Source organism: Podarcis gaigeae (genome assembly GCF_964106915.1).
Source record: "Podarcis gaigeae genome assembly, chromosome: 1".
Taxonomy (NCBI): Eukaryota; Metazoa; Chordata; class Lepidosauria; order Squamata; family Lacertidae; genus Podarcis; species Podarcis gaigeae.
The window spans coordinates 124,323,627-124,338,025 of NC_139678.1; the positions used below are offsets into that span (position 1 = coordinate 124,323,627).

Here is a 14,399-nt window from a genome sequence, read left to right on the forward strand (position 1 = left end):
GACCAACGCTTACTTGCTGAGCGGCGTTGGCATCTTGCGCCAGCGTGTCTGGGTCATACATGGGCTCGAGTGCTTCCAGGGCTTTCTCAGGCCGGCCCAATTGCTGCTGAAGGGTAGAAAGAGAGATCCTGGCATCTAGGTGCAAAGGGGCGAGTTCGACAACTCTGCCATAGCTCTCCGCCGCACGATCGATGTAGCCCAAGGCTTTCAAGCACTCTGGAAAGAAAGGCAAAGAATTGCTGCCTCACTCAACCCAGCCAGATGGGTGAGGTACAGATAGTAAATTATTATTTACAGTCGTACCTCGGGTTACAGGCGCTTCAGGTTACAGGCGCTTCAGGTTACAGACTCTGCTAATCCAGAAAAAGTACCTCGGGTTAAGAACTTTGCTTCAGGGTGAGAACAGAAATCGCTCAGCAGCGGCGCGGTGGCAGCAGGAGGCCCCATTAGCTAAACTGGTGCTTCAGGTTAAAAACAGTTTCAGGTTAAAAACGGACCTCCAGAACGAATTAAGTTCTTAACCCAAGGTACCACTGTATTTCCCTCCACTCCTGCATATTCTTATGTATCCATTTAATTCAATTGCTCCCTGTATTTACATTACACTGTTGAATTGATCTTAGTCCTGCTACCTTTTTTTCACTTGTTTACATTTATTTTCCAAATACTCCACCAAAGATTTCCCACTCCTCTCTATATACTTGATCTTCTCGCTCTCTCATTTTATTCGTTAGACCTGCTAGTTCTGCATACTCTATCATTTTAAGTTGCCAATCTTCCTTATTGGGGTCCTCACTCACCCACCATTTTGGGGCTAGCAAAATCCGAGCCGCTATCGTTACATACAAGAATAAATTTTTCTGACATATGGGTACTTCTGACGTCTGCACCATTCCCAAAAGAAATGCCTCTGGTTTGGGGGGAAATGTTTTTTAAAAACATTTGTCATCTCAATATATATCCTTTCCCAATACTCTTTAACTATTTTGCATGCCCACCACATATGAAAAAATGTTCCTTTCGTTTCCTTACATTCCCAACATACATCCGATTCAGATTTGCACCTTAGCTTGTTTTTTAGCTTTTATTAGTTTACTTTCTGGTTTTATGTTTTTATTCTGTTGTAAACAGCTATGATGCATTTTTAGGAGACCAGTGGCATATAAATATAAGGATTAATAAATACATAAAATCTACCGTATTTTTTGCTCTATAAGACACACCAGACCATAAGATGCACCTAGTTTTTGGAGGAGGAAAACAAGAAAAAAATATTCTGAATCCCACAAGCCAGAACAGCAAGAGGGATCACTGCACAGCGAAAGCAGCGATCCCTCTCACTGTTCTGGCTTCTGGGATAGCTGTGCAGCCTGCACTCGCTCCATAAGACACACACACATTTCCCCTTGCTTTTTTGAGGGAAAAAGTGAATCTTATAGAGCAAAAAATACGGTAATCATTATAAGGTATTAAAAGGAATGCTCCTAAATAAATTGCTTTTCTGCAAGAGACTCTTGAATCTATCCAGGACGGGGTCTTTCAGCCTCACTGTGAGTCTTGCCACCCCTGAAATCGGCACTCCTAGTATTAGGGTCCCAAAAAACCCAGCCACCTTATCTTCCACTACGAAATGCGACCCATCTAGCGTGTCAGAAGAGCTTTCTAGCAATTTTAGCAGCGTTGTTACCTGCATGACGGAGCCAAACAACCGCCAAATTGTATCTTTCTGAGCACACCAGGGAACTCAGAAGGGGGAGTGCAGAATTGTATTCTCCGACATCAAGGAAGGCTTCTGCAACATCGAGATACAAATCCCCCATATCCTCGGGGTTCTGCTCCACTAGTGTGGTCAATAGGAGCTGGCAGAGCAGAACAACAAAAAAATCAAGCACAAAAAATGAAAACGAAAACATTAATCATAAACAGATACAAAAATTATAATAAAATGATCGATTAACTGGATTTCTAATTGAAAACATTAAATGCAGACTAAACATCCCAACCATGTATTGAAGCATCCCATTCTCCTAATTATTTTTTTTTTTAATGTCATGAAAGGACCCTAACTATTTAAGGGAGGACTGGGGAACTTTTAGTTCCTCCAGATGCTACAGGACTACAACTCCCATCATCCCTAACCATTCTCATGAAAGCAGGGGCTAATGGGAACTGGAGTCTGACAAGATCGGAAGAGACAAAGGTTCCACAGCCCTGATTTAGGGCCGGCATAGGCTAACTTGGCCCTCCAGATGTTTTGGGACTACAATGCCCATCATCCCTGACCACTGGTCCTGTTAGCTAGGGGTGATGGGAGTTGTAGTCCCAAAAGATCTGGAGGGCCGAGTTTGCCTACGCCTGCTTTAGGGTATGGCAAGATGCACGCTTTTCTCCAGAGATTTTCCATACGCTAGATGGTGGATTCCTGTAGGATCCGACCCATCAGATGGACAAAAACGCCCATGTGGCGAAAACTATCCAGTGTAACTTTTTTTGAAATACATCCTTCAAGCCTTTCCAAAGAACCCTTGTAGAGGAAACCATGATACTGGAAGAGGGGGATTTGAGCCAGGGGACCTACGCTCCCCCAAAATGATGTTGGACACAAACTCCCTTCACCCCCAGACATCATGGCCAAAGGTCAAGAGGCCCGGAGGGCGGCAACAGGAGAACGGGGCCTTCTCTGCAGTGGCTCCCTGTCTGTGGAATGCTCTCCCCAGGGAAGTTTGCCTGGCACTTGCATTATACACCTTTAGGCGCCAGGCAAAAACTTTCCTTTTAAACCAGGCCTTTGGTTGACCTAATTTACATCCTATGCCCTTTTAAAATGTGCGGAGCGGGGGGGAGCGGCTATTGGGTTGTTGTTTTTTATTTTTATTATGTATTTCATGGTTTTATATTTTGATTTTATTCTGTGAATCATCCTGAGAGTCCCGAGTACAGGGCGGTATATAAATTCAATAAATACTAAATTAATAATAATAATGGGAGCTGGATTCCTACAACAGCAAATGGATCAGAGGTTGAATGATAGCCTTTGACCACATTTCTATGGCTTAGACTTGTATAGCTGGACTAGGAATGAGCCATAGCGCATATGGTGCAAATATTCCCAATGTCGACTGAATCGCTTACGTTCTAGAACACTCATGCTAATATCCCTTGACATAACAAAGCTATAAAGGCTATGCATTATTATAGCTCATGGACAGAACCTCACTGCCCCCACCCCCCGCCTTTTAAAAAAAAATCTCTTACAAATCATTTTTTAAAAATCCAATTCATGAGCTCAAATGGACTTTAGACCTCTCTTTTTAAAAGAAGTTACAGCCCCAGAATGCCCCATGACAAAGTGCTAGCAAAGCAGAGGGAGGTTTGGAAAAAAAAAGTGATTTGGCAAGAGGATAACCTTTACAAAGAAACATTAAAACGAGAAACTGTCCGGACAGCTAGTACAATCTGCCCAAGCTGCTCCTTGGATCCCAGACCATATTTTTATAGAAGCAAAAAAACAAAACAAAACCCCACCCCTGTCTTTACTGTAACTTTATTGGAATCTTACTGACTCCCGAGAAAACCTCTCTCTGTTTTTCTTCATTCACTTTTGGACTTACATTGAGAGGCTCCAAGATATTCAGGTGCACCAAGCATACCATAAGTTTCACCGTGATGTCTATGGGAACACCCTCAGGTATGGAACAGGTAACCTTTTCTGCAACTAGAAGATAATAGCAGGTTATTTTTCTAACCAGCATGGTATCGTTTACAAGTGAGACCTAGGTTATATTTACAGATTACTCCAATCTTTCACTTGGAGCTTTTACTACAACCAAGCAGTATACAGTGGTGCCTCAGGTTACATACGCTTCAGGTTACATACGCTTCAGGTTACAGACTCCGCTAACCCAGAAATAGTGCTTCAGGTTAAGAACTAAAAGTACTTCGGGTTAAGAACTTTGCTTCAGGATGAGAACAGAAATCGTGCTCTGGCGGCGCAGTGGCAGCGGGAGGCCCCATTAGCTAAAGTGGTGCTTCAGGTTAAGAACAGTTTCAGGTTAAGAACAGACCTCCGGAACGAATTAAGTACTTAACCCGAGGTACCACTGTATATGCTTTGTTAAATAACCAATTTAAAAATGATTTTGCTCTTAGAGTACATGACAGAAGACAAAGTCCAGTTAAAACACTGATTCGGGATGAGGGGAAGGGGAGAAACAGTTCAAATTCGTTATTAATAACATGATTATTAACTGGATTTTCTATCTATCCCGCCATCCCATGGCAGCCGAAAGTCAGTATCCCAATCGCTTAAGGCAAGGTTTTGTATCTGAAGGCAGCGCAGGAGCAGATCTCACATTTAGGTGGTAAATTGTGACGCCTGTTTTGCGGCAACTGAGTTAGTTAAAGGGAAATATCAGAAACTGAAGGACACTGAAATCCAGAAGGGTAGGTAAGTCACTGAAGGCACATGAAATAAAATTTCCAAATGAAAACCAACCAACCAACAGTTCCTTTCCTGCAAATGCTATAAGGGACTGATCTACTGCTCTATAAACAGGATGTCTCCATAACATAATTGGGCTTGCAATTCAATTTCCATCGCCCCTACTCAAATAATAACAATGCTTCATCTAGCAGATGGAAAGAGTGGCCAGAGGCATAATTGGCTCCAGATGTGCTGCCAAGTCGTTCGTTTTCCAAGGCATTTAAAAATAAAGGCAAAATGTGAACCGACACAATGCCATTGTGAATCTAATGACATTATCTTCCAAGTCACACCAGAAAACCAGAATACTTGGGGAGATTATGTACCACTGGTGCAGCTCACTGCGGAAAGAACCGATAACCTTAGTACTGTACCTTGATTCTCTGAAGAATCGTTTGGTCCCTCTGTCTTCTCCAGTACAATTCCTGAAAAATCTGTAATGACCTAAAAAAATAGAAAGCAATCATTGACATTTGAAAATAAAACCAGCTTTCCTGGGGCAGTGGGAGGCATGGGGGGGGGGGACACTTTTTAAAATAAGGCCACCAGAAATTTACCTGGACAAGGGTAAGTGAGCTTGGGGAAGGGACATAGCTGTCAACCGTCCCTTATTTGGCAGGAAAGTCCCTTATCCCAGCGCCGTGTCCCGCTGCTGTCCCTTATTGCTGATGTCCCTTAAATTTCCCGGGTTTCAAAGGAAGCAGCTCCTCTCCCTTCCTCCCTGCCAGCCAGGGAGGAGGGAGGCTCCAACTGTGTTGCTTGGCTGCGTTGCTCACCCAATAAGGAGTCTAAGAACGACTGGGGGGGTGGAGCTTGCATGCCTTGCGCCAATCTGCATTGCCTGGGGACTCGCTTTTGCTCAGCGCTTCCCAGCGGAGAGGTGACGTGGTTTTCCTTGCTGCATCCCCTTTGCCGGGTTGCTGTCCTGTGGGAACTACCGCTTGAGGCTTCGTTTGGCTGCTGGCTGGGCTTTCTGCCTTCAGCTCGGAGGGGCTCAGAAATTGAACATACATGTGCTCTGAAAATCCCTTCTTTTGGCTGCTGATCCCTTATTTTCGAGGCTGCTGGTCCCTTATTTTCAAATTTGCAAGTTGACAGCTATGGGAAGGGGGGGGGGGTTCCAGGGATAAACCAGACAGTCCTATCCTAGTTGCCACCTGCCCCTCCCCTCCCCTCTCATAAGCAGAAGTGATGCCACAGTTGGGAGTGCGGCCCTGTGGCACTGTCCCACGATGCCTACCACAGCTGGAAGCGACTAACGGTACAGTCCTGTCATAGGACTACACCAACTCAGAATGTAAGTGGAGGAGTCACGGTTTGAAATGACCACAAAATCAAGAAATGTTAGATGTTGGAGCTATGCAATCTAGCCCCTCTCTGCCCCCCACCAAGGGCAGACATTACAGGAGAAACATAGCACTAAGGAGGCCTATACCATGCATTTCCTTGAACATCTTAAGATCAGGGGTAGGCAACCTAAGGCCCAGGGGCCAGATGCGGCCTGATCACCTTCTCGGTCTGACCCATGGCTGGTCCGGGAATCCGCGTGTTTTTACATGAGTAGAATGTGTGTTTTTATTTAAAATAAATTTAGGAAACTAAATCCTTCGAAGACAGAGGTCCTCTGGCTGGGTCGGGATGGCATGGGGATGAGGGACCAACTCCCTTCTCTTGCGGGGGCCCAATTAGTGCCATTGCCTTCCGTTAAGAGTTTGGGTGCAATCCTTGATGCCTCCCTTTCCATGCAGGCGCAGGTTACAGCAACAGCCAAGGCAACATTTTTCCACCTTCGCCGCATCAAGCAGTTGGTCCCTTACCTTTCCCACCCTGACCTGGCCACAGTGATCCATGGGACAGTCACCTCCAAGCTTGACTACTGTAATTCGCTCTTCCCTTGAAGCTGTCCAGAAACTCCAGCGAGTGCAGAATGCTGCAGCGAGGCTCCTCACGGGGTCTCTGCCATGGGACCATATTCACCCAGTGCTTTTCCGGCTCCACTGGCTCCCGGTGGAGTACAGGGTCAGATTTAAGGTGCTGGTTTTGACCTTTAAAGCCCTTCACAGCCTAGGACCCTCGTACCTACGGGACCGCCTCTCCTGGTATGCCCCACGGAGGACCTTAAGGTCCATAAATAGCAACACTCTAGAGGTCCTGGGGCCCTAAGGAAGTTAGATTGGCTTCAACCAGAGCCAGGGCCTTTTCAACTCTGGCTCCAGCCTGGTGGAACGCTCTGCCTCATGAGACCAGGGCCCTGCAGGATCTGATTTCTTTCCGCAGGACCTGTAAGACAGAGTTGTTCCGCCTGGCCTTTGGCTTGGAGTCAATTTGATTCCCTGATTCCCTCCCCCTCTTTCTTTTTCCTTTCTCCTCCTGTGATGAGGCTGCATTTTAATTGTTTTAATGATTTATGTTGTATTTTAATATTGTTTTTAAGTTGTATTCATTCAACTCGTTTTTATTATTGGTTGTTAGCCGCCCTGAACCCAGCCTTGGCTGGGGAGGCCGGGGTATAAATAATTTTTAATTATTAATTATTATTATTATAAAATGCATCTCTGGGTTATTTGTGGGGCATAGGAATTCGTTCATTTCCGCGCCCCCCCCCCCATAAAAAATATAGTCTGGCCCACCACATGGTCTAAGGGACGGTGGACCGGCCCACGGCTGAAAAAGGTTGCTGACTCCTGTCTTAGATGGTTCTTAGATCCGTGCTCAGGCTCAATGTAACTAAAGGACAGCAACCTTCCCTAAGCTCAGCCAAGAACGGTGTGCCAACGATGGAGCAAATAGAGATTTCGTCAAACTGTTATCGTTTTGACCATTCCATTTTCTTTGGAGCCTATCGCCTAGCTACACTGAACAGGCCTACACCTGCCTATCTTTCACAGAACAGAACTAGCTGTTTTTAGGTACTGTATGCAGCAAGTTCTTTTCAGAACTCTGAAAAGAAGGATATAGGGAGACGTTTAAAGAACAGGAAAATTAGTCAGAGTCTTAATAAAGGAAGATTATATGTAATCATATATTATGATGAGGGCTGATCTGAAGAGCCAAATGATTTTGATTGGTTCAGGATGATGACACAGGGATGCAACTGTTAAGATTGGTGAACAGAAATCATGTGTGCGATCTGGAAGTGTATAAGAAACATTGCTTTGGATATGGTTCTCTGCAGCCTTCCTCCTTATTTTTGAGGCTGTCCCAGAATGCATTTGCATTTCAGCAAAGGCCTATCTTTTCACTTGGAGCCTGCCTCTTTTCCTTTGGGGTTTCTGGGAGGGATATCTCCAGTCTAGCTACCCTTTTAAAAATTTCTCCCAACACCAGCAAGGGCACAAAGTTAAGTGCTCCTCTTGACTATTGTACAACTCCTTCATCTACCTAATTACGAAAGCTCAATAATATTCTGGAAGCTTCGCAACCACTTTTTGTTCAGCCTGTTTTGAATGGTCAGGAGTTAAGGCAGTACAGGAGGTTACAATAGTAAATTGGTTTTATTTTGGAGACATTGCATTAATTGTTTAACGTACTGCTTGCTATCCGGCATCTTGGATGGCGAGTGTCAGGTACATACACATCATATGCATAAAGCACTATTATACTGCTTCAACCATCCTGGAGAATCCTGGGAACTGTAGTTTGTTATGGGTGCTGACCTCTCAGAACTACAACTCCCAGCATGCTTAACAAATTATAGTACTCCGGATTCTCCATGACTGTTGTATAATAGTGCTTGAAAGGTATGGTGCGGATGTGAACCAAGACCCTAAAAAGGGGGGCGGGGTATGGTCTGAAGGAATGCAAGGCCACCAATTTTCTGGAGCCATGAAAGTATGAGTTTGGCCACCTAGGAGGTCCACCTAGCTGCCTTGGACTCCATGACAAAAGAAAGGTGGGGTATAAATGCAAGGACAGCTATAAATTTTGCCCCTTCCAATGTGCCTAACACAGCTAGCCCTTACAGGAAATTAATTTAACATGCTTACGGCCAAGGCTTTGTCATACTGTTTGTTAGAGATATACAGCTCGGCAGCTATATTGACATCTTCCATGGATACGAGGTTCTGGTGTTTACCAAAGGCTTCTTCCATTATCTCAATAGCAGCAGTGATGTCATTGGCCTCGTAATAGCTCCTATGAGAAACGGCAGTAAGGTAATATAGTTAAATGCAGGTTGTAATTTGTTTTAAAAAATTAAAAGAAAAAATATAAAGCCATTAGAGAATTTTCTGGGCAAGCCGTAAAGCAAAATGCCCCCCCCCCCGTCCAAAACACCTATCATGTGTTCGTGCAAAGTATATGGAAGTAATGTTAAAATGTGTCCATCTTTACCGTTTGTGTCCCTAAAGGTAGGTAAAGGGACCCCTGACCATTAGGTCCAGTCGTGGCCGACTCTGGGGTTCCTGCGCTCATCTTGCTTTATTGGCCGAGGGAGCCGGTGTATAGCTTCCGGGTCATGTGGCAAGCATGACTAAGCCGCTTCTGGCGAACCAGAGCAGCGCACAGAAACGCCGTTTACCTTCCCGCCAGAGTGGTACCTATTTATCTACTTAATAGTGCTTTTTATCTACTTTGAAGTGCTTTCGAACTGCTAGGTTGGCAGAAGCAGGGACCGAGCAACGGGAGCTCACCCCGTCGTGGGGATTCGAACCACCGATCTTCTGATCAGCAAGTCCTAGGCTCTGTGGTTTAACCCACAGCACCACCTTATAGGGCGGTGTATAAATTGAATAAATAAAAATAAAAGAAATGTGTTGACCATCTGCTCCTGGTCCGCAAAGCACATTTTTATTCCTCTCCGATGTATGTATCTTGCCTACATGCAATTAGCCTTGAGATTATTTGATTAACTAACAAAGCTGTTAACCCCCTATTTTATCATCAGTACAACCCTGTGGGGTAGGCTCGGGCCGAAATGTACCAAGAGGTCCAGCATTGCCCACTGAGCTTCCTGGCAGGCTGAAAGTTTGAGCCCTTGACCCCCAGATGCTCTGGAACCCCAGTGCCACCCTGGCTCTCAGGAGTTTTATTGCAAGCAGTCTAGAGCAGTTCCTGATGAGCTGAGAAGTTGTCATTTTACTAATTTCTGCCAATTTCCATCTAATGGTTATGACTTCAGCAATATCCATTTCTTTTTGTGTGCGATTAGCCTACTGTATAAAGCCGTCTCCCTTAAAGCTCATTTCTATAAAACTGTCCCCACGCCAAAGGATCACGACATGGTTTTGGGGCACATGGCCCAGTCAGCTAAGCCGGCCCAACTCAGGTCACTGCCCGGCTGGGAGACAACCTGGGAATCTCATGTATTCCTTGGGTTCTATTGTGCAATAAATCTGACATGTAAATAATAAAAGAGAACCATTCTGTTCTAACACCCTTGCCTCCTCTTGTCATTTATACATTATCAAGTGCTATTTTCTTCCTTCGCCTCTTTCCTGCCTTCCTGGTGTGTCTCAATCCCAAAAACTGGGGTCACCCTTGTTTGTCTCAAGAAGCACACACATTCTTGGGACAGCAGCAGCAATGCAACATTTCACCTCGGCACGCTGTAAAATGTTTGACTAAATGCTTACTTTGCCATATCCCTAGCCAGATGCATAAAGCGATCCCCATCGAAAGGAGTTAGAAGATTTAAAATGCGTCTGTAGCCATCCATCGCCAGTTTATGTTCTCCCAGCTGCTCATAGAGACTCGATCGCTCCCACAAGTAACGCACATTGGTAGGGTCATACTTCAGAGCTATAAAAATAAGAAGAGGCATTATTTATTCAATAATGTTATAATAACTATGATAATACCAAAACAACTCTGCCAAGACAAACAGGCACAAAATCAGATTTTTACAGCCTGAGGAAGCTGTTCCCATTATTTGCTAAGCGGAAACACCAATTTTCAGAAGCGCTATACCTCTATGTATCAAATGCTGTGAGCTCACAAAGGCATCTGGACTTGTCTCCATTGGAAACAGAATTCTAGGTTTGGCAGACAGATTTGTTTGAACCAGCAAAATATGTTCTTAGGCTCCAGTGCAATTTATGGCAGGTGGTTTTTCTTTCTCACACATGTAATATTGCATCACTTTGCATCACTATAATCATCTTTCCCCCAGTATTTCATTTAAAAAATTGAAATAAAGGTTTATAGAAGAATGCTAACCCACTACAACATGGTCAAGTTTATTTTATATATTGTAAATCAAGAAAATCATATACACACAAACATAATTTTTATTAAAGATTTTCTTGATTTACAAAAGTAGGTGCATTGTCTCCTTTTTCAGGTTTTAGAGTCTTTTCTACAGATCTTTTCTACATATTTGTTGGGAGACATTATTGTTGCATACAGTATAACGTTGGGGAAGATGCATTGTGGTTTCAAACTATCATGCAGCCTATCAGTAATTCTTGAAATTATGAAGTTGCTATCAAGGATTAGCTCTCATGGGTCATTTTATCAGAACACCAAGAGGAATGATTTGATGATGTCTTGTTACTGGAGAAGATGATAAGTCTTGTTGCCTGGAGAAGAGGAGGTTAAGGGGTGATATGATAGCCATGTTCAAATATATAAAAGGATGTCACATAGAGGAGGGAGAAAGGTTGTTTTCTGCTGCTCCAGAGAAGCGGACACGGAGCAATGGATCCAAACTACAAGAAAGAAGATTCCACCTAAACATAAACATTAGGAAGAACTTCCTGACAGTAAGAGCTATTCGACAGTGGAATTTGCTGCCAAGGAGTGTGGTGGAGTCTCCTTCTTTGGAGGTCTTTAAGCAGAGGCTTGACAACCATATGTCAGGAGTGCTCTGATGGTGTTTCCTGCTTGGCAGCGGGTTGGACTCGATGGCCCTTGTGGTCTCTTCCAACTCTATGATTCTATGATTCTATTATTCTACTTTTTAGCTAAACCAGCTAAGCTGTTAAACTAACTTGCATATAAATACATTGGGTGTGGTTTACCCCTCAGCAGAAGCCTTGGAAAAGGGCTTGCTTGTGAGACATAGCTCCCCCCCCATCTCACTTGTGCATTCCCCCCCCCCTCCCGCCCAACACACACAACCCGAAATCTGATTCGAGAAGGACTGGGAGAATCATCCAAAGTGAAAATAGGTTCAACAACACTGCCAACAACCAAATTCTAGCAACTAATAAACTTGCTGTTGTAAGTAATGCAAAACTATCAATAGCAGAAAAGAAAATGCAACTAAAGGATGTTCTATTTCTTAAAAATCCATTTCTTTACCTTTTCCATAGCAGAAGATAGCCTGCTTAATATTGTCTTGCTCAAGAGACATTTCAGCTAGCCTAACCCACTCTTCAGTGTCGCTGGGGTTTAAGTGAGCGGCAATCAATTCAAACTGCAACGATTTCTCCATGTCTCCTTGGTCTTCATAAATCATGGCGAGGGTTGAGAATGGTTCATAAGCAAGAGGCGCTGCTCAGATCAAAAACAGAAACGTGTTAGCACATTAAAGAAACTCATCTCTCTGTATAACATTAGTACATACAACCAGGACTGCGCATATTCTGCCGCTGCTCAAACTTTCATTGTCTACTAATTTGTTTCTGAATGCCATTCAAAGAGCTGGTTTGGACCTGTAAGCCAAGGTGTGAGACTCAGAAAGTATCTGAAGGTCTTATATATATACCTGCCAAATTGTTAAGATCATTATCCGAGGCCCTGAGGAGTTAAGTGCTGTTATACTCAGGTGCTCTTTTGCAGCATTTCCTCTTCTGGCTGCCCAGCCTTGAGAAGAAGTGGTTAATTACCTGTGACGACCATTTCCAAAACCTGTTTGCTGACATTATTATCTCTTTTTTTGCACCAGATGAAAAGATGTTGTTTACCTTATCTCAAAGCAACATTTTAATTTGCTGTTTTGTGCTCCCTTTTGAAATGTTTTAAAGTTATCGGTCTCTTCAGATTTTATTTAGATTGTGATTTTTGTTTCAAATAAGTGTTGTTAGCTATCTGAAGACCATATGGGTTGAAAGGTCAGATAAAAATGTATTTAACAATAAGTAGTTCACAGATGGGCCTACAAACTGGTGCATTATAATATGGCAAGACAACCTAAGTCAGTTCCTGTTTCTTATCCTAGAATATATGACTAAAGAACATTCATAAGAAGAAATCTGTGTAAAGTCAATTTAAAAATGTATAAGGTTGTGCAGAAAACTCGCCCCCCCACCCAAAAAATTACACACACACCAGCTAGAGGTTTTAAACTCAGTTTCTTCTTAAGGTAATCTCTGGGAAAGGTATCCAATTAAATATAGGAAGCTATAGGCAGAAAATAAAATTGAAAAGTCCTAGATTATCTGTAGGTGCTCACAGCATGCTACTGATGATCTCCTTAAAGGTAAAGGTACGGGCCAGTCGTGTCCGACTCTAGGGTTGTGCGCCCATCTCACTTAAGACGCCGGGGGCCAGCGCTGTCCGGAGACACGGACACAGAGCAATGGTTCCAAACTACAAGAAAGAAGATTCCACCTAAACATTAGGAAGAACTTCCTGACAGTAAGAGCTGTTCGAGAGTGGAATTTGTTGCCAAGGAGTGTGGTGGAATCTCCTTCTTTGGAGGTCTTTAAGCAGAGGCTTGACAACCATATGTCAGGAGTGCTCTGATGGCGTTTCCTGCTTGGCAGGGGGTTGGCCTCGATGGCCCTTGTGGTCTCTTCCAACTCTATGATTCTATGACACTTCCGGGTCACGTGGCCAGCGTGACGAAGCTGCTCTGGCGAACCAACACCAGCGCAGCACACGGAAACACCAGTTACCTTCCTGCTATAAAGCGGTACCTATTTATCTACTTGCACTTAGGGGTGCTTTCGAACTGCTAGGTGGGCAGGAGCTGGGACCAAAAGACGGGAGCTCACCCCGCCGTGGGGATTCGAACCGCCAACCATACGATTGTCCTAGGCACTGAGGTTTTACCCACAGCGCCACCCGCGTCCTAACGATCTCCTTAGATCCTAACTAATATAATTACGTAAGCCAACACAATATATGCTAAACAAAGAAAGATGTTCAAACACAGTACAGTGGTACCTTGATTTACGAACTTAATCCGTTCCAGAAGTCCGTTCTTAAACCAAAGCATTCTTAAACCAAGGCGTGCTTTCCCATAGCAGCAGGGGACTCAATTTTCACTCAACAGGAAGCGGAACATGTTGTGCTTCCAAGGCAAAGTTCACAAACCAAAACACCTACTTCCGGGTTTGCAGTGTTCTTAATCCAAGTTGTTCATGAACTAAGCTGTTCTTAAACCAAGGTACCACTGTATCTGCTGCTAATGTTTACACTCATATACACTGCACTTTATGTATTAAATTTATTTCATTGGTCCTTTCAAGTTGTCGCCAGTTCAAAAACATCACTCAACACCCCTCCCCAAACAATACCTTGTCTTATGATTTCCATGCACATCAGAATGGCTTCTTCATGCTCGCCTCGAGCAAACCTGATGTTTGCTTCACCCATGAGGCCTCTAAGGGCACGGGGCAATTTACTGCGGGGACGTTTTTCCTAGTAAAAAGATTAACAGTTTTTTATTTCAATAAGGCGACTAGACATTAGAGTTCAACTTGCATTAAGTTGCAACTTGCAATGGTATGTAAGTTATTTTTTTCCTAATAAGAATAGCGCATGAACCAAGAGTATCCCTTAATTAAATTCTGGTATTTTGGGCTGACGCCACAAATTACTCAGAAAACGAAACAAAAATTTAGGGTGATTCTGACCGCCACCAGCCCCACCTTAATCAGACTCCTGCAATCAGCATTTAGTTTTTACAACGTGAACATATCAGGCTCAGGGGAGATGTTATATGATAAAATCTCCATTGGGAAATTAATATTAGATACTGTGGCCTGACCACACCTGAGTCATACGCAACAATTAGTAACTTTGGGGG

General features: G+C 43.8%; 1 protein-coding gene across 1 annotated transcript in view; it reads right to left on the bottom strand.

Moving 5' to 3' along the window:
* Positions 1 to 14,399, bottom strand: part of GTF3C3 (general transcription factor IIIC subunit 3) — a 28,080-nt gene that overhangs the window by 9,040 nt on the left and 4,641 nt on the right. Inside the window, exons 4-11 of the mRNA XM_083707971.1 lie at positions 13,888 to 14,011; positions 11,726 to 11,917; positions 10,057 to 10,222; positions 8,470 to 8,617; positions 4,858 to 4,927; positions 3,612 to 3,715; positions 1,688 to 1,859; positions 14 to 216 (exon numbers count right to left, since the gene is read on the bottom strand). Of these exons, the coding sequence (XP_083564097.1) occupies positions 14 to 216; positions 1,688 to 1,859; positions 3,612 to 3,715; positions 4,858 to 4,927; positions 8,470 to 8,617; positions 10,057 to 10,222; positions 11,726 to 11,917; positions 13,888 to 14,011 (1,179 nt within the window). The remainder of the gene's footprint in view (positions 1 to 13; positions 217 to 1,687; positions 1,860 to 3,611; positions 3,716 to 4,857; positions 4,928 to 8,469; positions 8,618 to 10,056; positions 10,223 to 11,725; positions 11,918 to 13,887; positions 14,012 to 14,399) is intronic.